Source organism: Thermobia domestica, chromosome 12 (genome assembly GCF_964235325.1).
Source record: "Thermobia domestica chromosome 12, izTheDome1.hap1.1, whole genome shotgun sequence".
Lineage (NCBI taxonomy): Eukaryota > Metazoa > Arthropoda > Insecta > Zygentoma > Lepismatidae > Thermobia > Thermobia domestica.
The window spans coordinates 106,590,018-106,617,635 of NC_137465.1; the positions used below are offsets into that span (position 1 = coordinate 106,590,018).

The 27,618-nt window shown below is 35.5% G+C and overlaps 1 protein-coding gene across 3 annotated transcripts in view; it reads left to right on the forward strand.

Annotated features, from left to right (window-relative positions):
• Positions 1–27,618, forward strand: part of LOC145666580 (mortality factor 4-like protein 1) — a 122,974-nt gene that overhangs the window by 8,486 nt on the left and 86,870 nt on the right. For all 3 annotated transcript variants that reach the window (XM_081733946.1, XM_081733945.1, XM_081733947.1), the window contains 2 exons: positions 11,688–11,802; positions 14,725–14,820. In XM_081733946.1, coding sequence (XP_081590072.1) covers positions 11,696–11,802; positions 14,725–14,820 — 203 coding nt within the window. In that variant the 5' untranslated portion in view covers positions 11,688–11,695. The remainder of the gene's footprint in view (positions 1–11,687; positions 11,803–14,724; positions 14,821–27,618) is intronic.

Consider the following 27,618-nt stretch of genomic DNA (forward strand, 5'->3'; position numbering starts at 1 on the left):
TACTGTCTACGTAATGTGTGCGCCAAGATTCATTGCAATAACTAAAATAGTTACGAGCGAAAAATGTTTCTCAATCCTGATTATAATACCAAATATCATATATATGAAAAGGGAAAAAGTTAGGGTATACAGTATAATAAACGTTTCCAAACATAGAACCATTTATCTGAGTATCATGATTAATACTTCATTGTTTTCAGAATGGAACAAGCTTTCAAATGGTACCGTGTGCATATGTTCATAATGTACGAAAAAAGGGAAATTCGGGATATATATATATATATATATATATATATATATATATATATATATATATATATAAGGACATTTCCCTTTATTTTTTAAAAAAATATGGAGTCCTTGGAGCAGTTCTAGCCGTAGGTGCCCGAATATAATCTACCTTGAAAAATACTACGGCCTATACTTAATACGTATACCAAATTTCGTTGCAATATTTACAATAGAGGGAAAAATACTTTTCAGTTCTGTTTGACATTACAAACGAGTTATTATCGGAGATTCGAAACCAGTAACAACAGTTATTCTTCTAATATACCACGCATTGCACTCAAATTACCCAATTACCATTTCACTAATAAAAGTAAACCCAGATAAATAGTAGCTAAAAGAGCACTCACTTCCCTTGCTTGGATCACGACTAAAACATACAAAATGTAAGGAGGGAAATGGGAAGAGACAAACGGGGAAAATGTTATAATGTTCATTTCTTAATATATGCGCGTGAACTGTGAGCCTAAAGTACCGTAACTAAGTGATAAACCTCCTTTTCGTTCCATGTTTGTACGCTACTCCAAAACACTTTGCTTCGTTTTAAGTCCAAAATTGAAGGAAGACGCCATCACCCTATATTTTCAAACGCAAAAGAGCGGAAAATGCATTTTGTTATAACATTATACCCTCTGGGGATAAGAAAAAAATATTTAAAAAAAAATAAATAAATAAAATAAAATTCTAAAATATTAAAATTTTTATTTGAGGGAAGATTGAAGTTTTTATGAGTAAAGACGTAACTAATATTTCTTTTGTTTTAGAAGTTTCGTAATTTCGTGGTACAGGTTTATATCCGAAAGACATCCCCACCCTAACCCCTTCGTAAATACATCAGTGCTAGTAATTAGTAATAACAATGATTTAAAAAACAAGAAGAAAGGAAGTCGGCCAGGACTTCAGTACATGCTCTATCTTTACATTCACAGATGGAATTAAGAAAAACTTGTAAAAATGGTCGAATGTGGGGTTGAATCCCGTACTACCCGATAGAAACGCAAAACCTAACTACTCAATCATGTTTGTTGTGCAGTTGTGTTTAACTTAAATGAATTCTCTCTCTTTGCATGAATCCGAAGGTTCAATGCCGCGTTCACAAAACTCTCCATTGACTTCTGTCTTTACCCATTTCGATCCAGTTTCTACTCTGTATTTCTATTTCTGCGAGATCCGTATTAACATTGCCCTCCCATCTGCGCGTAGGTCTTCCTAATGGACGTTTTCCGATTGGATTTCCAGTTAAAACTTTGAAAGCGTTCCTACCGTCTTCCATTCTGGCTACATGACCTGCCCACCTGAACCTCCTAGACTTGATGACCTACCGATATTTGGTAAACCGTATATATTATGCAGTTCTTCGTTATGAAGTTTCCACCATTCCCATTCCTGTTGGGTCCAAATATTCGTCTCAGGATTTTATTCTCAAATACCTTCAGTTTGCGTTCTTCCCTCAGCGTAAGCGACCATGTTTCACAACCATAAAGCACAAGAAGCATGATTATCGTTTTATATATTTTAAGCTTTAAATTCCTTGACAGAATTCGCAACAACTAAACATTTTGAACTGAATAATAACACGAATTTCCTGATTTCAATCGACATTTAATTTCTTCGTGGATATGATTTTAGTCTTGTAATATTGATCCTAGATATTTGAAAGTATCTATTTTGTCGAAAGTATTATTCGATATTTTGACTCATCCATAATCTGCCGTATTACGATTCCGGTGTACTTCCATGCTTTCTCTGCGTTTAATATTAAACCCGGGTTTGATTCCCGGCGAGAGCTCAAGTGGTTCGGATTCCACGTTAATCAGTAGGTCCACGTCTCATATAGCCTCGCTGGTGAACGGGACGTTAAACTCTAAATCAGCTCAACTATCTTTACCTTATCTGTGTTCAAAAAGTGAAATTTTGTAATTTTCTGGAAAGGTCACGCCATTTTTTCTGTCATTGTGAAAGAATGTTGATTGATAGAATAATATTGATTGTTGCGTCCTGTTCGTGAACACTAGAATAACGTTTATTTCGAGATATCTTTCTGTTTGATCAACAGTTTTTAGTTAAATTTTTATATATCGGGTTTTCTAAAACTAGCGCCGACGGACCACAAAACACTATTCTACACTTCATAGTAAAGCAAAAAATACTATATATATATTTGTATACCTTTCAGGTCCTTGTCTGAAGATACAAATTGCACTGTGTGGCAACGTTGCAGGTAAAGAACCAAAGAGTAGATATACTAATCTATCAAATAGTTGCATCGATTCTTTCCAGGTGGCAGCCAAAGTCAATGTAGATTGATACTAACATCACTTATTAGTGTAGCAATCGATGTAACTGCTTGATGTATTTGTAGAGTGATGCTAATGGTTCCAAGCTAATCTACGACGTTGCCATGTTGTGAAATCTTGATTCCCCATAGCGCCTGAAAGAGGCCTCGGAGGGCAAACCATCATATAACATTTTCGCTTTATTTGGGCCTGTAGAATAGTGCTTTGTGGTCCGTGAGCGCCATTTTTAGAACACCTGATATATATTGTAAGATTCCGCATGTCTACACGTCATGCAATAACCACGTGTGACTACATGTGTTAATAGTAAATAAAAACAAACAGACGACGGTCCCGAAGAGAAGTCGATCACCGTCGCCAACAGTCGGAAAGAAAAGAGTCAACGAAGGAAGCCGACAATACAGGATAAAAGGGAACTGCACGCCTCGACTAACATCAATCTTCCAAGATGTAGGTACCCATCCTTAAACCCACGACGCTTGGTCACCGGGTTCCTTTCCTCTTTCTCACGACGCACGGTCACCGAGAATACCTCACCTCAAAGCCCACGACGCTTGGTCACCGGGTTCCTATCTTAATCTTACCTAAGTAGATATTAGAGGAATTACTTATTATAATTGTGTATATAAGAAGGCCTTTCATAATAAAAAGGTGAAGGGAAAGTTTAAATCCCGAGTACATTTTATTGCTCTACAAAAGAAATTTTACTATATATATATATATATATATATATATATATATATATATATATATATATATATATATATATATATATATATATATATATGACCGATTCCATTTCAAATCGTCCAGGCAAACCACAATTGGTTCCCATCATAGTCTCAGATTTCATTTATTTATTTTTTTTTATATGGGATCTACATGCAATATTATTAGACCCATATTTTTTCTTTTTGCTGAAAAAAAAAAATCCTTCGATATACAGCCCTCCAAAATGGCTGCCCTCCTCTCGGATTGCTCGAAAAACTGAAAAACATGTCAAATTAAAAATATTATTGTAGAGAAACGAGTGTACTTAGTAACATAATTGCAATAGCAGGAAGAGTATAAAGTTGTATGTTTCGGTGGAGGGCCAAAATTCGTCTATTGGTCCAATAGGAATCGCGCAATTCACTCGCAATGTTGCCAACTTTGGTGAAATTTTTGCTAACTTCAAACATTTTTTTTCTATCCTCACGAGCAATATCAACCATCTGCTTCTAGGATCGAAATCTACTCCATAAGGTCTCTTGAAAATGTAAAGGACTTATTACATCCCACGTAAAGGACTTACGTTTCTAATTATTACATCCCACGTTACAGCATAATGAAAAGCTGAAAATTTCATTAAGACACCATGTTTGGACGCCATTTTCTCAAAAACCAAAACTTTTAAAAATCTGAATTTTTTACATGTATTGGAGAAGTACCTAAGTATTTAATATCCGTTAACCGTTCATGCGGCTACAGCTCCTAACATTCGCAATTAATTATTGAAATTTCGATTTTTGTACTTGAAATGTAAATATTTCCTATGGGCATTTAGTTTTGATTTGCGTTTGCTTGAAAATAGTAATTTTGTCCAGCGAGGCATTGATGTTTATTTGTATCTTCTGTTGTGTATTCAGCAAGTCAGGAAGAATAAGAAAATTCCCAGCTCTTCGAGCTATCGGATATTAGCAGGTATGCTGGAAGATAAGGAAATGCAAATTATTATTTAAAAAAAAAAAAAAAAAAAAAAGTGCTATAGAAATAGAACCTTTCCTTACTGAATTTCAGACTGACTGTTCTCTTAGTCCATTTTTTTACAGTACTTTATCAAAGTGATAAAATTGTAATGTAAAATAAGTCTGTAAAACTAGAAGCTTTCATTTCTTCGAGTTCATGTATACAAATTTATGTAGAGAATGAAGAATAGCTTCTTGTGAAAAACGTTAACATTGGTTTTGCTATACGTACTGCTTTTAAAAGAAATGTCAACCAATAAGGGATTTTTGACGAAATTACAGAAACTGTCTACAGAAATTTGTTCATGAATGTTTAGTGAAGTCACCTTTAAATTATCTTTCTTGTTTGAATTTTAATGTCTGTGTAGGGTCTGACGTTTGGAGTGAATTGCATGAAGTCTCTTTTAACTCAGCTAATTGTAAATAATCAGTTAGATGGTAGTTGGGCAGATAAAGTTGAGATAGTTCAAAGAGGGTTATTCGAATCCAAATTATAAAAGGGTTGAGTCAATATTCTAGAACTGGTCAGTGTTTGGATGACATTTGGCTAAAGAATTTGGATACTTAAGAGTAAAATGATTTAAAGGTGCTGTTGAAGTGATCTTGATTTTCTTCCATAAACACTGAAATCTAGAAAGAGGATTTTCAATCAGTGCACAATGTATAGCAGATAATTAAAAAAAAAAAAAAAAAAAAAAAAAGACTTTAGTAGTGCGCAGACTTGATTACTAGCTTCTTCTGCTGGTCTTGAGAAACTATCCATAAAGAAATCTTTGATTCGTTACGCACTACATGTTCATTTTTGTTGTCCAGAAACAACAAAGCAGAGACAGGAGGAAGATGAAAAGAAACAAAAAGATGATGAAGACAATAAAAAAAAGATTATTCTAAACGATCTTTAAGCTGAGAAGACTAAAATAATGGAAGATATGCGCAATATTGATGAAGAAATAAAGCGTTTGGAGAATTGAAATGAATTGCAGAGTACTATTAATTTTTTTTTTTTTTCTAAAAATGTGTTGTTAATATACCGCAACCAGTCAGGAAATTCTTTCCCGGTTGTAGGGAAACTTCTACACAATCTCTTCCAAGTTGATGGAAAAAGCAGAACCAAGAAATCATGGTAACAACGTTATATAGGTAATATGTTTCTCCCTAAGCAATTAGAGTAATGAATAGAGATGCAAAAAAAGCCGGCTTTTTTGGGAAAAAAACGAGAATCTCGGAAATTTTGGCTTTTTTCATTTCCATGATTTTTCTGTTTAAATAGCTTTCTTATAGTATACTCTAAAGTTAAATAAGATTCCATGACCTAAATGCCATATTTCGCTCTGGAATTCACCATCATGATGGATGGAGCACATGGTTTATGAATTAAAGTAAACACAAAGTACGTAGTATTTGAGGGCAATTTTAGAAGCTATATAACTTTATTTTAACTTCTGAATTATATACAGTTTTTCTTCTTTAGATCATTTCTTTTTAGTCACCCGTGTTTCACTTCTTAGAGCTTAGCACTCTAGCTTCTAGCACATAATTAAACTTATGTTTTTCAATATTTCCATCAGAGCGTACGTTTTTCAATATATCTGTCAGAGCGTACTTCCACATTTCCGTTATACTGTAGCTGTGCAATGATTTAACAATAATCTTCCGGACACAACCTTGAATACCATTTGATAGAAATAATCAGTATCGGATTTATTAAAATATTTGGGAGGGTTTTTTCTGAATAATGTTTGTTTTTTCTAAAAATTCCTAACTTTTATTTAAGAGGACCTTAAATTTATGAGTACAGGCATAACAAATGTTTCGTTTGTATATTCAGCTATAATCTTCCAGATACAACCTTGAAGACCATTTTATACTGATAATCAGTGGCGGATTTAGAAAAGTATTTTGGAAGGGGTTTTTCTTTTTAATGCTTGGTTTTTCTAAAATATCCTTTTTTTAAAATTTATTTTAGGACAGCTTGAAGTTTATGAGTAAAGGCAAAACTAATATTTAGTTTGTTTTAGAAATTCCGTAATTTCGGGATAGAGGCTTCAATCCGAAATACATCCCCACCCTAACCCTCTTCGCAAATCCATCACTGCTGGTAATTAGTAATAACAAAGATTTAAAAACGATTAGAAAGGAAGTCAGCCAAGACTCACAGGACACGCACTATCTCTACATTCACAGATGGAATTAAGAAAAACTTTTGTCAAAATGGTCGAATGCGAGGTTGAATCCCGGACTTCACGATAGAAGAGCGAAAGCTAACCACTCACTCATGTTTGTTGCACAGTTGAGCTTAACTTAAATGTATTCTCTCTCTCTCTCTTTCTCTATGGCCACAAAAGCTCTCCATTGACTTCTGTCCTTATCCAATTCAATCCAGTTTCAACTCTGCATCCCTATTTCTGCTAGATCCATCTTCATATTGTCCTCCCATCTGGGCCTAGCCTTTCCTAATGTACGTTTCCCGATTGAATTTCCAGTTAAAACTTTGAAAGCGTTCCTGCTTTCTTCCATTCTGGCTACATGACTTGCCCACCTGAGCCTCCTAGACTTGATGACCCTAACGATGTTTGGTAAACCGTATAAATTATGTTGTTCCTCCTTATGAAGTTTCCGCCATTCCCCATTCCCGTTCCTCTTGGGTCCAAATATTCGTCTCAGAATTTTGTTCTCAAATAATTTCAGTCTGCGTTCTTCCCTCATCGCAAGCGACCATGTTTCACAACCATAAAGCCTAACAGGCATGATTATCATTTTATATATTTTAAGCTTTAAATTGTTTGACAGAATTAGCGACGACAAAATATTTTGAACTGAATAATAACAAGAATTTCCTGATTTCAGTCGACATTCAATTTCTTTGTGGGTATGATTTTGGTCTGGTAATACTGATCCAAGATATTTGAAAGTATCCACTGTGTCGAAAGTATTAATTGATATTTTAACGCATTCATAATTTGCTGTATTACGATCCTTGTGAACTTCCTCGTATTTAGATTTCTCTGCATTTACTCATGTCCCTACAAGCGTTTAATAAGGCCGCTGCATTTCTTTCGATTGTTCTCCTATCAGATTTACATCATCAGAATGCATCATAACCTGTTGAATACCATTCAACTCTAGGCCCTGGTTGCTCTCTTTGATTTTTCTTATAGCGTACTCCGGAACAAAGCTAAATAATTACGGCGATAACGAATATCCTTGTTTCAGGCCAATCTCAACGTAGAAACTCGCATTTTTCTATTCGGACTTTACTCTGGGATTCATTTAAACACTTAATAAATCTAGCTTTTTCGGTATTCCAAATTCTGTAAGAATGTTGTACAGTGTTTCCCTCCTAACCGAGTTGTAAGCCTTTCTAAAATCAATAAACAGTTGATGTACTGGGTAATATATTCCCATTTCTTTTCGAGTATTTGTCGAATGGTAAATATCTGGTCGATTTCGACTAAATTCACACTGATAATCTCCAACAATTTCATCTACGTATTGGGTCAATCTTATTAATAGACTGTTAAGAGAAATGCCTCCATAATTATTACAATCAACTTTGTCTTTCTTGTAAATTGGAACAGTGATTGATTCTTCCACTCTTTTTAAATGTACTCCATACTTTTTTTTATATAAAAAAAAGTTTCGTAACGATATGTTGAATTTTCTTGTTAAAAATTAAGAAACCTTCAGGACTGGGTAAACCGTGATGGTGGTTATATGTTCTACAGCCTAGGAAACCATACACTCAGATGAACCGTCTATTACGTATACAGTGTATGAGCCATGAACAGAAAATTCGATAATTTCCCGATTCTGAACAAGCTTAAGGAACAGTCAGTGTATTACAGAATTTGGAACTTTACCGATTTTGTAGATCCGAAGCACCTGATATATGGTAACAGATTATTACGTATGTGATCAATGAGTGAAAAATTTGTTCGAAATATTCATACAATGTATATGAAAGTTAAAACTTAACTGAAAAATTTCAAGAATGTACAGAACCACCCGAAACGAAGCTCTTGATGTGCAGATTTCTTTCATGTTTTTCTTTATTTTGCTTCAAAAAGAGGGGGTGTGATATTTTGAAGTAAAAATGTTACATACAATTTTGCTAGTTATTTGAGTATCATTTTTTTAAAAGTACTTATTGTACATAAGAGGTTAAAATATTATTACATATATTGGTTAATCCTTTGGAATTCATAATGTAAATATGTTAAGAATTTAAAAAAAAATCTTTTTGAAATTCATGGTTTATTTTCGAGGTTTCATATTATTATATTATCATTCATAAAATTTCCCAAGCAAAAAAGCGAAGCAGAAAAAACAGTTTTTTTTCAAAAAAAGCCGTTTTTTTCCGAGCCCTTGCATCTCTAGTAATGAATAATATAGAAACGAATACAACGCGTTTTATTATGGAATTACAGGACAGTCACCTAATAAAAATTCCTGCAGAGATCAAGAAATTAAAAAAATTCCCTGAAACTTCAGTCCATAATGAAAGTTTCGTCACATATAAAAGGAAAAATTCACAGTGATCCAACCTTTGAAATATTATTAAACATTGTTAGGAAAAAAAATTACTGAAACTTAAGAAAGAAAATTTCTATATGAACATGAGTGTGAAATAATTTATATAATATTGAATTATGAGATAGGTGAAATTCATCAAACGTTTTTGCGTAGACCTGAACGGCAACTCTTATTAATTTAATTACATGTCTATAAAAAGATGAAACCGAAGAAATTGCTTGTAAATGTCAGAATTGTAATTTTACCAATAATTAGCAAACATATCTGGAATTGTCGCTCATGAGATCTGTTTTAATCTAATTAACGTTTATTGGCATTTTAGGTAATAACTTCTGGTTAATAATCATACGTATGGAGGTGAGTAGAATAAACCATAACTATACTTATAGCCCAAACTGGTCATAAAATGCAGTTTTACAACAACATACCGTTCTTGTATATCCGTGACATAGTGGTGCATAGAAAGTTTTTGATAAATTTTATTGTTTAAAACAATCTCTGCCGCTTGCCCACACTTGAGAGTTTAGAGCGCTAACGTGAAAACATTTTAAGCTAATGAAATTTCTTACCAAATTACCGTTTAACGTTTCTAAAATTTAGATCGATAGGTAAATATTACTTTTTACATAATGGTAAAAATAAAATTCCGGTCTGCTTAAGTTCGGAGAACGAGGTGCCCACAAGACCAAAATGATTCTTCGATTTCTGAAAACCTCTTGCAGTAACTAAATGGACTGGATCTGGTTATACGCCTTGTTGAATTCAAGCATTCCCATGATCTCGTCTGTTTGTTTGTTTACTTAGTGAAGTTAGCGTCTCTTTTCAACACCGAGGCTATATGTGAAATAAATCTACAGTTTAAAAAGGAATCCGAACCTGGGACGCCAAGTACTAGAGGTGCGCGCTAGCCACTAACCCAATGAGAGGTCATTCTCAAGATCTGGTGAATGATTTCACAATGATCTCTTCAAACAAACCCCTTAATACATGAAAATACTAATACACAATAACACACTGAGCAAGGCTATGTGATAATATGTAAAAAAAAAAAAAAAAAAAAAAAAAAAAAAAAAAAAAAAAAAAAAAAAAAAAAAATTACGAAACAGTTTCAACACAATAACTGTGTCTTCATCAGACTTCCATTTCTGGCTGCTTGGGAGTTGGTCATCATTTATATACTCTCCGGAGATCAACTTTTAATTAGGCTCCGCCCCTTCATTAAAAAGTAACACTTGTGTGGCTTTCACTTTCACTTTTTAACTGCACACGTATCCAATTAAAAGTTTACTTTTTTCGTTGAATACATTCTGTCCTCTAATTATCCTTATTTTCCTTATTAATTTTTCCTCTTATGTATATAAATGATGATCAACTCCCAAGCAGCCAGAAGTGGAAGTCTGATGAAGACACAGTTATTGTGTTGAAACTGTTTCGTGATAGTTTTTTTTTATTTTTTTTATTTATTTATTTTTTTTAACATATTATCACATAGCCTTGCTCAGTGTGTTATTGTGTATTAGTACAAAATGGAAACAAGGCCTGATAGAATAGCTACATGAAAATAGTATGACATCTGTTAATACGATGTAAGGTCAATACGATGCACGTTTAGAAATATCTGAATGTTTAATATAACAATACTAAGCTTCACCGTGAACCTTTTGCAAAGGAGAACAGATTATATTTCACCCAAATATACTGTAGTTGATAATAACTTGAGAGTAATTGAACAGCCCTATATGCAAAGATAAATTGAGTAAAAAGAACATTTGACAAAAATAATTAGCATTCAATAATTCTCTCATAAAAATGCAGAAATCATTATTAATATAGTTAACCCCTAGAGTAAGTTAACCATAAGGTTGAAAATTCACGATGAACGTTATTAAAATGTACATTAAATTCGAACACCGTTGACAATAGAATTCGAATGGATTACTAAATCTTGCTTACATCATCGCCAGACTTACTTCAAAGTTGGTAACAGTTCATGTAAAACAATGAATGCTACTTACACGTAATGATTACGAAGAGATGACTTCCGCCTTATATTTTAGTGTTGTTCAGATATTTCTAAAATTGGATTATTAGTGACTGCACTTCACATTGAGAATCTTGTACTATTTTCATGCATTAAAGAAGCAGTCGAATTGGATACCTATACGTATCGGTATGATTATTGGAGCTAGTTTTGGAGGCAAGGTAAGGTATGTGAATTTGATCAACAATTCATGTATGAAATAGTACGTCGACGACAATTCAGGCACTTAAGTAGCAAGTAATATTACAATGAATAATTTACAAGGATACAAATTATCCTACTTCCTTTACTTTTTATTGAGAAACAAATGTGTGCAAATAATATTTTAGTGAAGTTTATGCAGCATTTTTGTGGAAACATTGGTTGACCTTGGTCCTGGAAGAGTTGTAACTCAGTGGAGAGAGAGAAAAAATAAATAAATAAATAAATAAATAAAAAATCTCAGAGCTTCCCAAACGAGACCGAAAGTTAGGACAACGATCGGTGTTCATGGATACTGCAATGTGTAAACAGATTAAGCATTGTCTGTGGGCGACTTTCGTAGAGTGTTCCACGTTTCTGTCTTCAGCATTCATTTGTTTTTCCTATCATCTTGTGCCGAAAGATATATTCTTGTAATACTAAACTTCGATATCTCTTCATTTCGAAGATCACTTGATTAAATTTTCACTAAAAAATTGAAAAATTCAAGTAGTTCATTTACAGATATTCTTGTATCTTTTAAATAAAGTTCAGCACAAAATTGTAGACCTTCAAATAGTAAAGTATCTAAAGCTACGTGAATTTTTTGTGTATTTGCAGATGAGAAAATGCTGTGTTACCACGGATCCTTGATTTATACAGCAAAATGTTTGGAGGTGCGTGTGGGAAAAAAGCAGACTAAATATTTTGTCCATTATCCAGGTTGGAAAAATATGTAAGTAATATAGAATAATGTTCTGTAAATAAATAAATAAATAATAAAAAAAAAAGCAATATGTGACTCGGTACAGAAAATCTTTTTTCTTGTGTACGCCTTTACTTGTAGTTTATTCTTCATTCTTTATTTCTTTTTTAAGCAGTTACCATACCCTTGACCATCTTGCACGAAAATGCTTTCCGTTGAGAGCACTCTCTCAGCCAACGGAGATATTTTAGTGGAAAACATTCGAGAAGATTGAGCTATTACACAATGATTAGTACTACGTATATACAATTCCATAGTAGACGCAGAAGGGATTTTACAAATTTGAATTCAGTCAGGATTTTGTGTTAGAAACGCCAACTCACGTTGGAAACTGATTTTATAAGAAAAAAGAGGAAAGAAATCTACAGAAGAAATAGCCAAAGAGAAGGGAAGGAAAGCAACAATAGTGACACAGGAATTGAAAGCCAAAAAAGGAAAGACTTATGAAAGAGTCCCAAAACGTTTTGCCAGAAATCGATGAACAAATTGAATTACGAAAGCTTAACGTGTTAAGTCAGTAAAGGATTTGGAGCTGTTCAGTTTCCTGTAAGTAGTAATGTTGGTGCCTACACAGTTATGCTTTTTCCACTTAGGGTGCTGCCACAAATGTACAAAGTCGTCACCTTTGTTCTGTAGTAACAAAGTTGCAAGGGATTGAAAATTTAACTTTTTAAAAAACGATCTATTTTGAAAAGTGCTTAGATAAGTATTGAATTGCCATAAACATTATAATCTCTACGTCTTTTAAAAACCACCCACATAAGTGGAAATAACAGATTCTACCTTTTTCCTCAAAAACAGCCGAAATTATGCAAAGACCATGAATCAATTTTCCATTAATTGAGAACATGACACTTTGAACTGTCAGTGTCCTTGTGGAGTGGAGAATAACTCAAATTTTCAAAGGTAAAGTGAATCGAGTGATACGTCTGGAATGCACCTAAGCAACGTTGGATTACAATATGTTACAAAATAATTATATGTACCCCTCGTTTTATTTCACGTTCATTTAGTTATGAGTCACATATTAAAAAATAAGCCGATATTTTTTTTACTCGGCGTTGACAATACTGATGAAGTTGAGCGTGCGCAATATTCTGTGCTTGCAACAGAGATAGAATTGTCCGAGTAGAGTTGTGTATATGGGAATAGCAGTAAAATGAAATGATTGCCATAATACAAAATTCCCCAAATGTAAAGCAAGATCTTTTATACGATTTTTGAGCTCCAACACAGCTGACATCCATCGGGAATTGTGTGCTATTTACGGACCGACAGTAATGAAGGAATGGTACAGAGAATTTTGGGAAGGGCATTCAAATGTTCATGATGAGCGCAGCGGATGGCCTAATGTTCAGATGAATGATCTGTTGGAAGTGTTAACTAGAAAGTGCGATTCAATAGCCGGTTGTGACAGCTGAACTCACCAAAGAATTTCCAGAAGTGTCTGCGAAAATATTGCATCGAATGGTGACTGACAAGCTGGATTATCACAAACTGCATGCAAGGTGGTGTCAAAAAATGCAGACAGATGCTCACAAAGAGCAAAGAATGACAGCTGCACGTGAGAGTCTTTTTTTTCCCGCTGGGTGAAGGATGGGGATGACCTCTTTTCTCATAGTGACGAGGAATGAAACATTGATATCGTACACCACTGGGAGTCGAAAGCAAAAGTCAATGCAATGGCAGCGAGCTGGTTCTCCTGAAGGGAAGCAATTCAAACAAATCATCAATTCACAAACTCATAACTAGCAATCGTGTTTTGAGACCAAAAGGGTGCGATTCTTGTAGAATTCTTGGAACCAAGACGAACAGTTATAGCGTATGTGTATTACCAAACACTGAATAGTCTGCGACATACAAAATTAGCGGAAAGAAATGCTACGCTTCTTCTGATCCGTGACAACGCCTGCCCGCTCACGTCTGCTCGTACTGTTGAAACAATTCAAAGATTTCGATGAGAACTATTCAATCATCCTCCTTACAGCCCCAGTCTTCCTTCCAACGATTTTTTCTTTTTCTTCGCCTGAAAATATGGCTTGCATCGAAGCTCAGGTAATCAGTTCTGGACTGGCTACACTCTCAAGCTGCAAATATTTACGCAGAGGGTATGCAGAAGCTTGTGCCACACAACCAGAAATATATGGAGGTTCAAGGTAACTACGTGAAGAATAGTCAAGATATGTACTAGAATATCAATCACAATAAATTTCTTCCATCATTTTCTTGTTTTTAAAAAAATATCGGCCCTTTTCTTTGACATACCCTTCGTACATATTCTTAACCGTTCCTGTCAGGCTGTTGTGTGCTGTGAGACGATGATTTGTATTTTTCACGTGATCATGCCAATAGATGGGGACGATTGTCCGGATTTTGTCGTCGTCAGTGAAAGTTCCACCCAATTTTTAACATCTGTAATATTGTTATTCGACTCGTTCATTCTTCGCTATACGCTTCATTCAACATGTCTAAGATCTAAAAATTTTCTGCAATTTCACACTTTCTCTGATTTCCAGTTTTCTTGTTATTCGGGTAACTGTTGATCTCTACGAGGACTTAACGTATTTGGTAGCGTGCGTTACTGTAGTAAGCAACAGGTGTGAAAACTACCAGTTAATGTTCTAAGATAAGAAGAATACACAGTCGTTTCTCTTCCATAATAAAAGTTCTGTGCTTTTTGAGCAGACTGTGTACTCGTATGATAGGCTATTTACCCTTGCATATAATTTACAATTGTAAAGAAACCTAATTCATTAATAAGCTGTGATTTTTTTTTCTTGTATAAACTTCCTTTGTTCCTCATATGTTCTTTCGTTCCTGAATTTCACCAATGCTTATTTTTTTTTAAAAATCTATTATTAGAATGACATAAATCAATATTCTTAATTCCAGATGGGACGAATGGGTCACAGAAGACCGTCTTCTAAAATATAATGAAGAAAATCTAAAGAAGAAGGAAGAGATAATGAAAGCTTTCAAAGATAAAGCGTAAGTATTCATAAATATTACAAAAGTACTGAGCTTGATGTTTCATGTATGTAATTGGTTTGTAATGTTCATAAACTGTTGATAATTGTAGTCGCAGAATTAGAATTGTAGTCGTAATCTCATTAGTAGTTGCTGAATAACGTGAAATATACACTAAATTAGTATTGCATTAGAAGCACAGAGAATGCTCACGACAGAACGCATACACTGGAAGGGTGGATAAGCAATTCTGTCGGTGATTTATTACATATACAGACTGTTCCATAATTCGTGTTATTTTCTACAGCGCTGGGAGAAGATGAAGTTTATACACTATTAATGTAAAATTTGGCACTCTTATTGAGAAATATCTGAATTTTTCGAATTTCTAAAGAAAATAAGAGAAAATTGCTGTTTAGCCCCCCTTTTAGGGGTGTAAACACGAAAGTTCATTTTCCTTATGGGAGATTCAATGTTAAATTTTAGAAGCACTTTTCTCCAATAATTATTCGTGAAGATTTTGGATCAAATGAGTTGTATTTGTTACAAAATGCAAAAACACTCATTCACAAAGCTAGTAAAGCCGTCTCAAATATTATTTTGCGAAGGTCCCCCTTTTGGGGGGCAAAGGACGTAAAAAGGTGGTAGGTGATATGTTACCAAAATCCCAAAATTTATTTTCGGAATGCCAGTAAGCGTGAGATTAATCACAAATGTCACAGAATTAATGCTCCAATGTCCTTACTTGTAAGAGTGACTGATAATGGGGCTACAGCCCCCTTTCAAAAATAAAAAAAATCACCATAAATATCCTTAGTAGGAACATACGAGAAGAAGGTATTTTTGTTAATTAATGTGAAATTTGGCGTCATTGTATCAAATGAGTATGCGTTTTTCAAATCTGGAATGTTATTTTGATTACGCACCGCCTTAGAGGGGCACAGGAGGCGAAGCACTCAATGATGGATCTTTATAAAATTTCAAAATTTTGTTCCGGAAATGCCAGTGAGCGTCAGATTTTTCACCACTGTCATAGAATTAATATTCTAATGCTCCTTGCATGTGCCAGTGACTTATATGGGGCTATAGCTCCCTCTCAAAAAAATCACCAAAAATATCCTTACGAAAAGAAGTTATTTTTTTTTAAAATTAATGTAAAATTAGGCGTCATTGTATCAAAAGAGTATGCGTTTTTCAAATCTGAAATGTTATTTTGATAACGCACCGCCTTAGGGGGGCACAGGGGGCGAAACGTAAAATGATGGATGTTTATAAAAATTCCAAATTTTAATCTGGAAGTGTGAATGAGTATTAGATTAATAGCAAATGACACAGAATTAATATTCCGATGCTCCTTGCATGTGTCAGTGATTGATGTGGTGCTACAGCCACCTTCCACAAATCACCAAAAATCACGATAAATATCCTTAACAGGGACATACCAGAAGAAGCTTGTTTTTTATTGGTCGATTAATGTGAAATTTGGCGTTATTGTAATAAAAAGTTCTGTATTTTCCAAATCTGAAATGTTATTTTGGTAACAGGGGACAAAGGGCACGGTTGGTAATTTTTGGCTTTGGAGGGCACAGGGGCCGAAGTATAAAATTTCCAAATTTTATTTTGGTAGTGCCAATGAGCATGAAATTAATTGCAAGGCGCACAGAATTAATGCTTCTATGCTATTTCCATGTACAATCCGCAGCAAAGAACCTGCAACATGAGCATGTAAGTTTATTTGTGAAACTAGGACTAACAGCCCAGGGAATCAACATAACGTCTAAGTGGCATGAATCACGCCAGGAGAAACCTCGGCGTCCTCCCCTGCACACTTATTTTGGAGCAAAAGACTTCGTCGTTTCACAATAAACATATATGCTCATGTTGCGGGTTTTTTGCTGCAGACTGTACCAGTGACTGATATTAGGCTACAATCCCCTTTCATAAAACAATATAAATTCATGATGAATGTCCTTATACGCAAGGACGTACTGGCAGAAGATAAATATTTTTCATTATTAAAGTGAAATTTGGCATTATTGTCAAAAAATGTTTGTTTAGAAAAAGAGCTAAAGAGACAATATGATAATGGTCATGTGTTTATCTCTTTTAGTAGCGTCAACTCAAAATTTGATTGGCCTAACTGGAGTTTCAATGTAAAATGCGGAAAGCAGTTTGCTCTATATTTATACGAATTTTGCTGTAAATTAGCAGTTTTAGGTAGAAAATACGATACCATTCCTCTTCTTCCTCCCCTCTCATCTATGATGGTACATGCGTTTCTAGTTTTATTACGCCAAACCTCCAAATTGGGGGAAATAGGCAGTAAGAAAAATTCAAACTTTTCGTTATTTCCCGTAAGCGTCAAAATATTTAGAAATATACCAAAATTAATGCTTAGAAGCTACCTCCATGTGCCAGCGACCACTTTAGTGATTCAATTCCCCCTTCCCGGTCCCAAAATCATTTAAAGAACCACACCACTTTGTTTTATTATCTTCCATGCTTCTCTCTGGCCTATTCAGAATGCATGCTAAGAGATGTGTGTTTAAGAAGCACTGGAACACGTCCGAATCATTTGTTGGCGTCCCACTGTAAGCTGATTTTAAGCAATGTCAAGAAACTTTTGTTTATAAAACACCCTCTAATTCCTGACTTAACTTCTTGTTCATATATGCTGACAACAGTTTCAGACCTTTTCTTATCGCAATACACCAACGATTTACGAGTTAACGTGTTGACAGTTCAATAGGATTTCGTGTCTGTAATCAACACCTGGGTTAGATTGACTTCTTCAGAAATGGACATTACATAGTAGGTGAATCTCGGGGATAGACTGGCTTGATCATTTGATAATTACTTGTCGTTTCCAGTATACTTTAAGAGTGCATTCATACTGTAGTGTCCTTCGATCATGCAGTCTTTAACTCAGGATCAGCGTGCTAATGTAATTGAATGGTACATTTTATCAGAAAAATCTGCAAGAGCAACAAGATCTCGTATAGTTAAAGAACTCGGATTAAAAGTATACGATATGCAAATTCACCGTTTGTACAAACAGTTCAGCAGCAATTGTTTTCACACTGCCCATCTTGCATCTAGAAAAAGCGCAGGAAGATCTCCAAGTGTATCTACAGAAGAAACAAAAAGACAGGTGTTGTTATCTGTTACTAATTCACCGCGGAAATCCCTTGCTCGTCGAAGCTTAGGCTTAAATATTAAGAAAACTACGCTACAAAGAATTTTAAGAAACTTGAAGGTAAAACCATACAAGGTCCGAATGGTTTCTGAATTGTGTGCAAGTGATTATGGTGATCGTGTTTATTTCTGTAACTGGTTTATCGAGAAGTTAAATGAAAACCTTATGTTCTTATTTCAAGTGATGTTTTCCGATGAAGCAAAATTCTTCTTAAATGGTTCTGTGTCCTCATCACATGCAAGATATTGGTCATCGATACAGCCGAAGGTGAGATCAGAAGTGTCAATGGACAAACGAGGAATAATGGTTTGGTGTGGTATAACTGCGACTGAGGTGATAGGACTTTTCTTTTTTGATGAAAATGTAACAACGTCATCATACCAAAAGCTACTAAGAGAAAAAGTATTTGCTGAACTTGATCGTTTAAATTTAGGTCAAAGTGATGAATTATGGTTTATACAAGATGGAGCGAAAGCGCATCGCTGAAATACGACTATAAATCTTTTGAGAGAAAAATTTGGGGAACGGATTATTTCTATGGGGTCAAGTGTCGAACAGCCACCAAGAAGTCCGGATCTTACACCATGCGTTTTTTTCTTCTGGGGATTCCTAAATCAAATTTTCTACCAAAAATCATGTAACAGTGTAGGGGATTTGAAACAGAGGATTGTCCACAGTATAGAGATGATCACTCCAGATATGTTGGAGAAGGTGTTCACAGTTTCTTTAGCAAATCGCATTAATTTATGTCTTGCTCGTTCAGGAGGGCATGCCGAATAAAAGTAAGTTGATTTAATGGGTTTTACACTTAGGTTAATGATCTTTTTAAACAATTAGTGATAGCAGAGCCAAAAAGAGTTGTTTTCAACAAAGAATAATTTCCAGCAACTGATTCTTATTCCTCGGGAAATATTTGTTTCTATTACAACCGTGTGTCCGTGTGTATTACGTCTGCAGTACATACGAGTAAGTTGTTATATGGAAAGTTGGATAATACGGTTATTGTGTAAGAAGTAATGAAAATACATGCTTTTTCTTTTTACGAATAAACCAAACAATATTGAAACTTAAAGCTCACTTTTAATTTTTAAGATCTTACTTTTCATTAAGATTTTTTTTTTTTTTTTTGGTTCCCGCTACGTTTTCCATTGTCATTTTGTGTTCTATTTCGAGATGGTTCTGCTTAAGTGTGTAGAAAATACGTAGGTGATTTGTGTGTGAGATTTTCTGCTATAAAAACAGCCCTAATTGATTTTTAAAAATATAAAATTCTTTGATTATATTCCAGTGACACCATAACAACAAAGCTATATGCATAATCAGTTACACTGATAGAAGTTATTCATTTACAGTAATTTCCAGGTTTATTGTTTTTTTTTTTTTTTTTGTTTTGCAATAATGACAACATACATATTAATTATGACATATTTATTGTGAATTTTTGTGATTTTTGGAAGGAGGCTGTAGCCCATATAAGTCACTGGGACATGCAAAGAGCATCAGAATATTAATTCTGTGTCATTTGTGACTAATCTCATGCTCATTAGCATTTTCAAAATAAAATTTGGAATTTTCATAAAGATCCACAATCTTATGCTTCGCCCCCATTGCCGCTAAAGGTGGTGCGTTATCAAAATTATACCGAATTAAAAAAAACGCCAGCGCCAAATTTCACATACTTGATTTAAAAAAAATAGCTTCTTCCGGTGTGTCCCTGTTAAGGATATTTATCGTTATTTGTGGAAGGGGGCTGTAGCCCCACATCAATCACTGGCACATGCAAGGAGCATCGGAATCTTAATTCTGTGTCATTTGTGATTAATCTGATACTCATTCACAATTCCAGAATAAAATTTGGATTTTTTAAATAAAGATTCAAATGCTTATGCTGCGCACCCTGTGCCCTCCTAATCCGGTGTCACAAAAATAACATTCTATATTTCAAAAACGCGTACCTTTTTACTAAGATAACAATTTATTTTACATTAATTTGACAAGAAATAATGGTTTCTCGGATGTCCCTGCTAAAATATTTATGGCTAATTTTTTGTGATTTTTTGGAAGGGGGCTGTAGTCCCATATCAATCACTGGCACATGCAAAAAACATCGGAATATTAATTCTGCGAAATTTATGATTAATCTGATGCTCACTGGCATTTCCAGAATAAAATTTGGAATTTTTATAAACATCCATCATTTTATGTTTCACCGCCTGTGCCCCCTAAGGTGGTGCGGTACCAAAGTAACATCCCATATTAAAAGACACATACCTTTTTAGCACAAAAACACCAAACTTAACTTAATTGATTTTTTAAAAAAATAGTTTCTTCCGGTATGTTCCTGCTAAGGATATTTAAGGTGAATTTTTAATATGATTTTTGGAAGGGAGGCTGTAGACCCATATCAGTAACTGACACATGCAAGGAGCATCGGAATATTAATTCTGTGACATTTGTGCTTAATCTGACCCTCACTGGCATTTCCGGAACAAAATTTGGAATTTTTATATAGGTCTATCATCTGATGCTTCGCCCCCTGTGCCCCCCTAAGGCAGTGGTTACTAAAATAACATTTCAGATGTGAAAAACACATAACTTTGTGCTACAACGACGCCAAATTACACATTAATTGACAAAAAGTACCTTCTTTCCGTATGTCACTACTAAGGATATTAGTGGTGATTTTTTGAGAGGGGGCTATAGCCCCATATAAGTCACTGGCACATGCAAGGAGCATTAGAATATTAATTCTGTGACAGTGGTGAAAAATCTGACGCTCACTGGCACTTCCGGAACAAAATTTTGAATTTTTATAAAGATCCATCATCGAGCGCTTCGCCCCCTGTGCCCCCCTAAGGCGGTACGTTCTCAAAATAATATTCCAGATTTGAAAAACGCATACTCATTTGATACAATGACGCCAACTTTCACATTAATTAACAAAAATACCTTCTTCTCGTATGTTCCTACTAAGGATATTTATGGTGATTTTTTTTATTTTTGAAAGGGGGCTGTAGCCCCATTATCAGTCACTCTTACATGTAAGGACATTGGAGCATTAATTCTGTGACATTTGTGATTAATCTCACACTTACTGGCATTCCGAAAATAAATTTTGGGATTTTGGTAACATATCACCCACCAACTTTTTACGCCCTTTGCCCCCCCAAAAGAGGGACCTTCGCAAAATAATGTTTGAGACGGCTTTACTAGCTTTGTGAATGAGTGTTTTTGCATTTTGTAGCAAATACAACTCATTTGTTCCAAAATCTTCACGAATAATTATTAGAGAAAACTGCTTCTAAAATTTAACATTGAATCTCCCATAAGGAAAATGAACTTTCGTGTTTACACCCCTAAAAGGGGGGGGGGGGGTAAACAGCAATTTTCTTTTATTTTCTTTAGAAATTCGAAAAATTCAGATATTTCTCAATAAGAGTGCCAAATTTTACATTAATAGTATATAAACTTCATCTTCTCCCAGCGCTGTAGAAAATAACACGAATTATGGAACAGTCTGTATATTAGTACATATTTCGCTTCAAATGCACGATCCACGGAATATGAAAAACCAATTTTCTCTTTACAAATTAACGTCTTATTAAATCTTAAATGCGTTAATTAACACGGTCAAAAGACGGCTAAGAGTCTTTTGTTTCATCAGAAAGTTCGATCGTTGGATGCATTCAGCCGAGTGTAAAGCAAATAGACAGGCAATTCAGGACTTATATTTCTTGCTCTCCCGGTTCAAAATTGAACAGTTCTTGCCTCGCATTGTCACGAACCATGAGAAGTGGGCTATGTACCGGAACGTAAAGTGTCGTAGGAGTGTATGTCGCGATTTTCAATCGACATCCAAACCAGGACTTCATTCCAAGCAGGTTGTTGGGATGCCAAAGGAATAAAAACGTTTCTTAATAGGCTTGATAGACACTTTAGTTCAGAGATAGCCGTAATGTGAAAATGTTTTATTGGGTGTGTGCATTAATTGTAAGGGATTTTCAAGTAATGGCGCAATTAGTCCTATGCCGCATCGGGTCATAATGTTGCTAACTTCATGCCAAAACATCAACACATGGCTTAATCATTTGTATGTATTAATGTACGGAAATATACAAGGCATAATTGTTTGAGCGTTGAATTTGTCAATTTGTGAGCTTTTTACTTCATTTGAAGGAAAGTACTGCTGAAAGTCAACGAATGCTATCGGAAGCTTATGGTGACTATGATCAATCAATTTCAACATGAGTACTGATTTCGGTGGTAGAAGGAAAGGTGATTTTGACACAAGATAAGGAACATCCAGGCCAGTCATAAACGTTTGAAGATGAGGAACTGGAAGCTTTACTTAATGAAAACTCGAGTGAAATGCAAAAAGAACTTGCAGAGTAATTAAATTTGTGTCAATCAACGATTTCCAGACGTTTAGAAGCCATTGGATTGGTTCACAAGGAAGGAAATTGGGTGCCGTATGAGTTGAAGCCGAAGGAAATCGAAAGACGCAAAATGACCAACTGAATTGTTGCTTCAAAGATATTAAAACTTTTTTTTTTTTTTTTTTTTAACATACCATGACAGATGATGAAAAATTGATACGCTACCATAATCCAAAGAGCAAAAGAATCATGATGCAGGTCAGGTGATCCATTAACGTCGACGGCAAAGTCGAATATTCATGGCGCCAAACAGGGTTGGCTGGTTTAAACCTTGGTTTTCTCAAAAAAAAAAAATAAAATAAAAAAATAAAAAAAAATAAATAAAATAAAATAATAAAAAAAATAACTAGAAAAGATTTAAATCGTGTGAACATGGTGACGTTCCCACATATCAAACCATCTGCATTAGTTTTATCTTCTTTCCACCTTTTAATTAAGGCGTCCCATGTTCAGTTCTCGATTGAACCAACCAAGTGTAAACGAAGTAGAGGTTCGGGTGTCACTTTAAGCGAAAGTCTTCTTCTTGATAACCTCGGTAATACATAAGGATGTTAAGCCTAAACATACAAAACAACACCAAATTGTATGTTTCTGCTTGCATGAATGACTGTTGTTTTATAAACAAGCCAAGATTGCTTAAATATATTAATAGAAACTGGCAAAATTTATCAACTGCCTACGTAGCTTTCAACATTAGTTTGGATTGGACTTTCAGTTTTAATTTTATTGAATGATATCTACATACTAAATTTGTAATTTAATCCCTTAGTTTTAAGGTACTGATTATGATACGTTGATCTTTAAATTTTACATACCAAGCAATAACGGGTTTATCCCAATGGCTAAGGCGGGAGTTTCCCGATTTATATATAATTCTGTATAATGGTTTCACTTGTGCAACTGTTTATCTTTTTTGTTTTTCTGAAATGACTCTTGATTACATTACAAGAATGTAAAGATAATTTCAGCGTATTTTTATCAGGAGTGCTTAGTGAGTGAGTCGACAGAATCATTGTATTTGTGGCCAATTAGTCCCGGTTTCGAGTCCAAATGGAGGACAATTTCTGTCGGATGTAAACTGAGAAGCGGTTTGGATTCCGGTTTAAGCTTATGTGACTCCTTCCAGCATAACCCCGTTGTTGCATAAGAATACCAAGGCAAAACAAGTTTATTTTTGTCCATATGTAATATAAATACGTAGAGCAAATTATTTAAACCAAAAACACGTGGTTTAAACTAAAACAATCGGGTTTAAACCAAAAAACCAGTTTTTTTTTTCAAAAAAAAAAAATGGTTTTTACCAACCCTGGCGCCAAGGCTAAATAAACGCCAACTTGGTGTATTTTCTCGGGATTCGTCCTTTATTCCCCCACCCTATTCACATTCCTTTCGTTGTTTCATCATTAACTCAGTAACTGTTATTGTGTTTGTGCGACGGTAAACTAATGCTTTAAGTGAAGTATAAATGCTAAGTAATTAGTTTTCGTCTGTCTGTAACAATAAGGTGCCTTCTGGAATTGTGAAATCACGAATTTCTAATGATAACTTCTTTTTACCCTTGTAAATAATGTTACACGACAAGATTTTTTTCACAGTAAACAGTTGTTTACTCGTTGTTTGGCGTGGGAATTTAATATACTTTTGCGATAATATTTGTTGCTGGGAAACATAATTTAGTAAATGCTCCCGTGTGATAGTCTAATGCAGTAGTTAATACAAAGTAATAAAAACATTAATTCAAGAAATTCCAAATGAATAAATAGCAACCTGAAAAATGAGTATATACGCTTTGTATATTAAGCAAATATATTTTATTATTATTAAGCGCGCGATCGTATTTCATTGTTTTTCCTGTTTCAGTTCAGCATTTTCATTTCTTATATTAGAAATTTAAAAATGCTTAAAGGCCTAGACTAAACACAAAAACTGACTGTGCCGAAAAGGAAAAGAAGTAACATATGGAATGATTTGTGCAGTGGATCGAGGAAGTACTGTTTAATAGGGTAGAGCGTTTTGCACTTTTGTTGTAAATTCGATGATGGCTAGTGCGGAAAAGGTGCCATTAGTGGCACCGACCTTTCTGATTTTTTTTTTTTTAATTTTTTTGACAACCCCTTAGCCTGCCCCAACGGACTTAAAGCTTTCTAAGTGTTTGGTTAGGCAACACGCACAACACCAATGACAGAAAAGCTACTTGTGGTCGTATTTAGAGTTACCTGATGGCTATAATACAATTATTTTATTAAAATAAACTTGTAGCAATGCCAGTAAATAATTTTAAAATGTTTATGAGTCAAAGTACAGCCATATTAGCTCAGTTGTTGGAATTAATATCCAGATTTTGTTAGGAATGCCACGTTAACGATGATTATAGGTATAGCCCTTGATATAACACGATTTTCTTTGTGTAATTCTTCGCTTATTTTGCTCTGTACGCAAAATAACCCAGAAATCACCACGGGGAGGTGGTTGCACATCGAGTTCCGCCCACCCACCCACTCAGTAGGCATACATTGACATTTGACCTTAGGTCACGTAGTTCTTGGTCCCGAAGCTGGGCATTCTTGTTCTAGACTTCAGTTTGGCTCTAACATAGATATCTCTTGCGTTCTGGCCGCAGGTTTTCGACGCTGCCTCGGACACCAGCTTCACTGTGCGTTCCACAGCTTGACTATGGCAAGGGAATGTTGTTAAGATAGCTGAGGTTCGGATGTTTTCTTCAAGCTGCTGATCCGTTATGTTTCGTGTGATTGGCGGCTCTGTTAGACATTTAGGCCAATTAATCATGTCGTAGTAACTTTCAGCTGTAAAGATTAATTTCGAAACAATGAAGTCACGTGGGCGGCTTGATCTTGGAGTCTTTTGGGTGCGGCACTTTTTTATCCGTCTCCAGCCTAACGTTCGAATATGCGGATTTTCATCTGCTGTCATCGCTGTGAGCAGGTTTTCATGATGAGCCTAGTATCCGTTTGTTTGTAGAACAGAATGAACTATGTGTTGTAGATTTTCTGGCAGAAAACGTGATAGCTTAACTATGCTAAACAGATGCATGGCGCCCATTTCGCACGAAGGATTTCGCTGTATTGAAAACCAGACGGGAGCGTATACTTTAACAGTGTACTGACAAAGTAGACACGAACTAGGTTTTATCAGTACTGATATAGTGGCGAAGCATCCTACAGGCCAATGTAAGCCATCTTGAATGTGATAATGGCCCTAGTTTTCTGTTTGCTAGATCGGTAGTACACATTCCTGTAGCAACAGCCTTTCAAATTTCAAAGAGATAATTCTGATCGCTGCTTAAACCATCTGGTTTTTTCATTTCAGACACTCATTCAATGGGAATGGGTGTAAAGGAGACGATCGGTGAACGTTCACAATCCTTTAATTTATTTCCGATGGGGCCGGAAAAAGCGTTGGGTCCGGTCGTCCCACCATCCAATTCGGTAACCAGGTGTCGAAATGGCAACTCGTTGGTATGAAGAAGGCAAATGAAATGCTGCAGTTCCTTTCCTAGGGATCTTTGTATCTGACTTATCACGCCGTTATCCCATCCTGTGTTCATGGCTTCACCATCCCTGCCGACTGCCTCAAGACTTGACACGTCGTACTGGTTCTTCTCTAAAAGCTTCAATATAGAGTCGGCAATATCCTTGCCAGTGCCTGACTTAGATGTAGCATTACCCAAGTATTCTGAACCGGACTCCGATAGAACTGTGGTATGCTTTTCAGTAACCTCTCGTCTTCGTAGTTTGCCGTTAATTTTTTTCTTGCACAAGAGTTGCATATTTTTTTCCGTCGAAGTAGATACTTGTAATCGCCTTGCCTATGAATCCGTCGCGATTTGCCGGCCCACAGATTGAGGAACTTGCGTCACCAAATGCACCATTCGCTCTACTGCTTAGGTATGGCATAGAAACGCAGTTATTTCTTCCCCGAGCAGTTTCAGTAATCGCTAAAGCAGCAATTCAAGATGCAGGAGACACAAACGGAGCGCAAAGACCTTGTTATTGATAAAAATAAGGTTAGGAGGAAAAAGAGAAAATTGAGCGCAGCCGTTCAAGAAAATAACGACATAGACGGAAAATTGTTAGAGAAGTCTTATTCGATGGAAGAAAAGACCAGACGCAAGCGAAAAAGGAAAACATTGGTATCGACGGCAAATCAAAGAAGAACACTTAACAATAGTGGAAGAACCACATTCAACATATTTTAGCTACTTCGTGCCGAAGTCTGGTAGTGGAGAGGACATCGCAGTCTCTATGTATGAATTTCTGTATGAAAACGGAACTGATCTGTCAACGTTGTTAGCAGCTGGCTATGACGGTACAATCAACACGGGAAGATTTAAAGTGCCTCTACATTGCTCGAAGAAAACACTAAATCGAGAACTTCAATAGACCGTTTTCCTTCTTCACGGAAATGAACTTAAGAAGACATCTCGACGAGGTAGCATCGGGTCCAGAAACACTTTCGGAACCCATTCGAATAAAGCTCGAGAAGTGCGAGGAAGCCCTTGATAAAATACCAAACAATAAATCTTGACTAGTTGGATGAATTCGCAAAAGTTGAAGACCTTGTGTGCATCAACAATATTTACTAGCAATGTGCAGAGCGATTCACTCAGGATACTGTTCTTCAAACTTGGCGAACAAGAAATCCGCTCCAGTGGCCTAATCACGTTGGCTCACCATTGCATGTCGCATTCTTCGTTTGTACCATTAGCACAGCGAGACCTTGCGAGGCATTCGTGTGTTTTGTACAATACATCGTCATGGTGTACCCCCGGTCTGGATTGCCATCCAGCAAAACCCATCATGCTGTGAAGGACCGCGGCATTTATGGAATTTGGGACGACTAGCCCAATTTCTACCCACGGAACCTAAGCAGGTAGTATTCTCTGTATTTTCCAATAATTCGCAGTTCCTAAAAATAAATTTTGACGCAGACGATTACTAGGACATGGTGGAGTGGATGACCTTGTCCCAACAGAACCTCCGCTCACCAAGATGCTATCCTCCGACGAGATTAACGAAAATATTAAGCCCCCGCGGAGCAATGCACGGAGAAGAAATAGCTGTGTTACCGTGCCATACCCCAGCAGTAGAGCGAATGGTGCATTTGGTGACTCAAGCTTCTCAATCCGCGTGTGGGCCGGCAAGTAGTGAAGGATTCATACGCTATGCC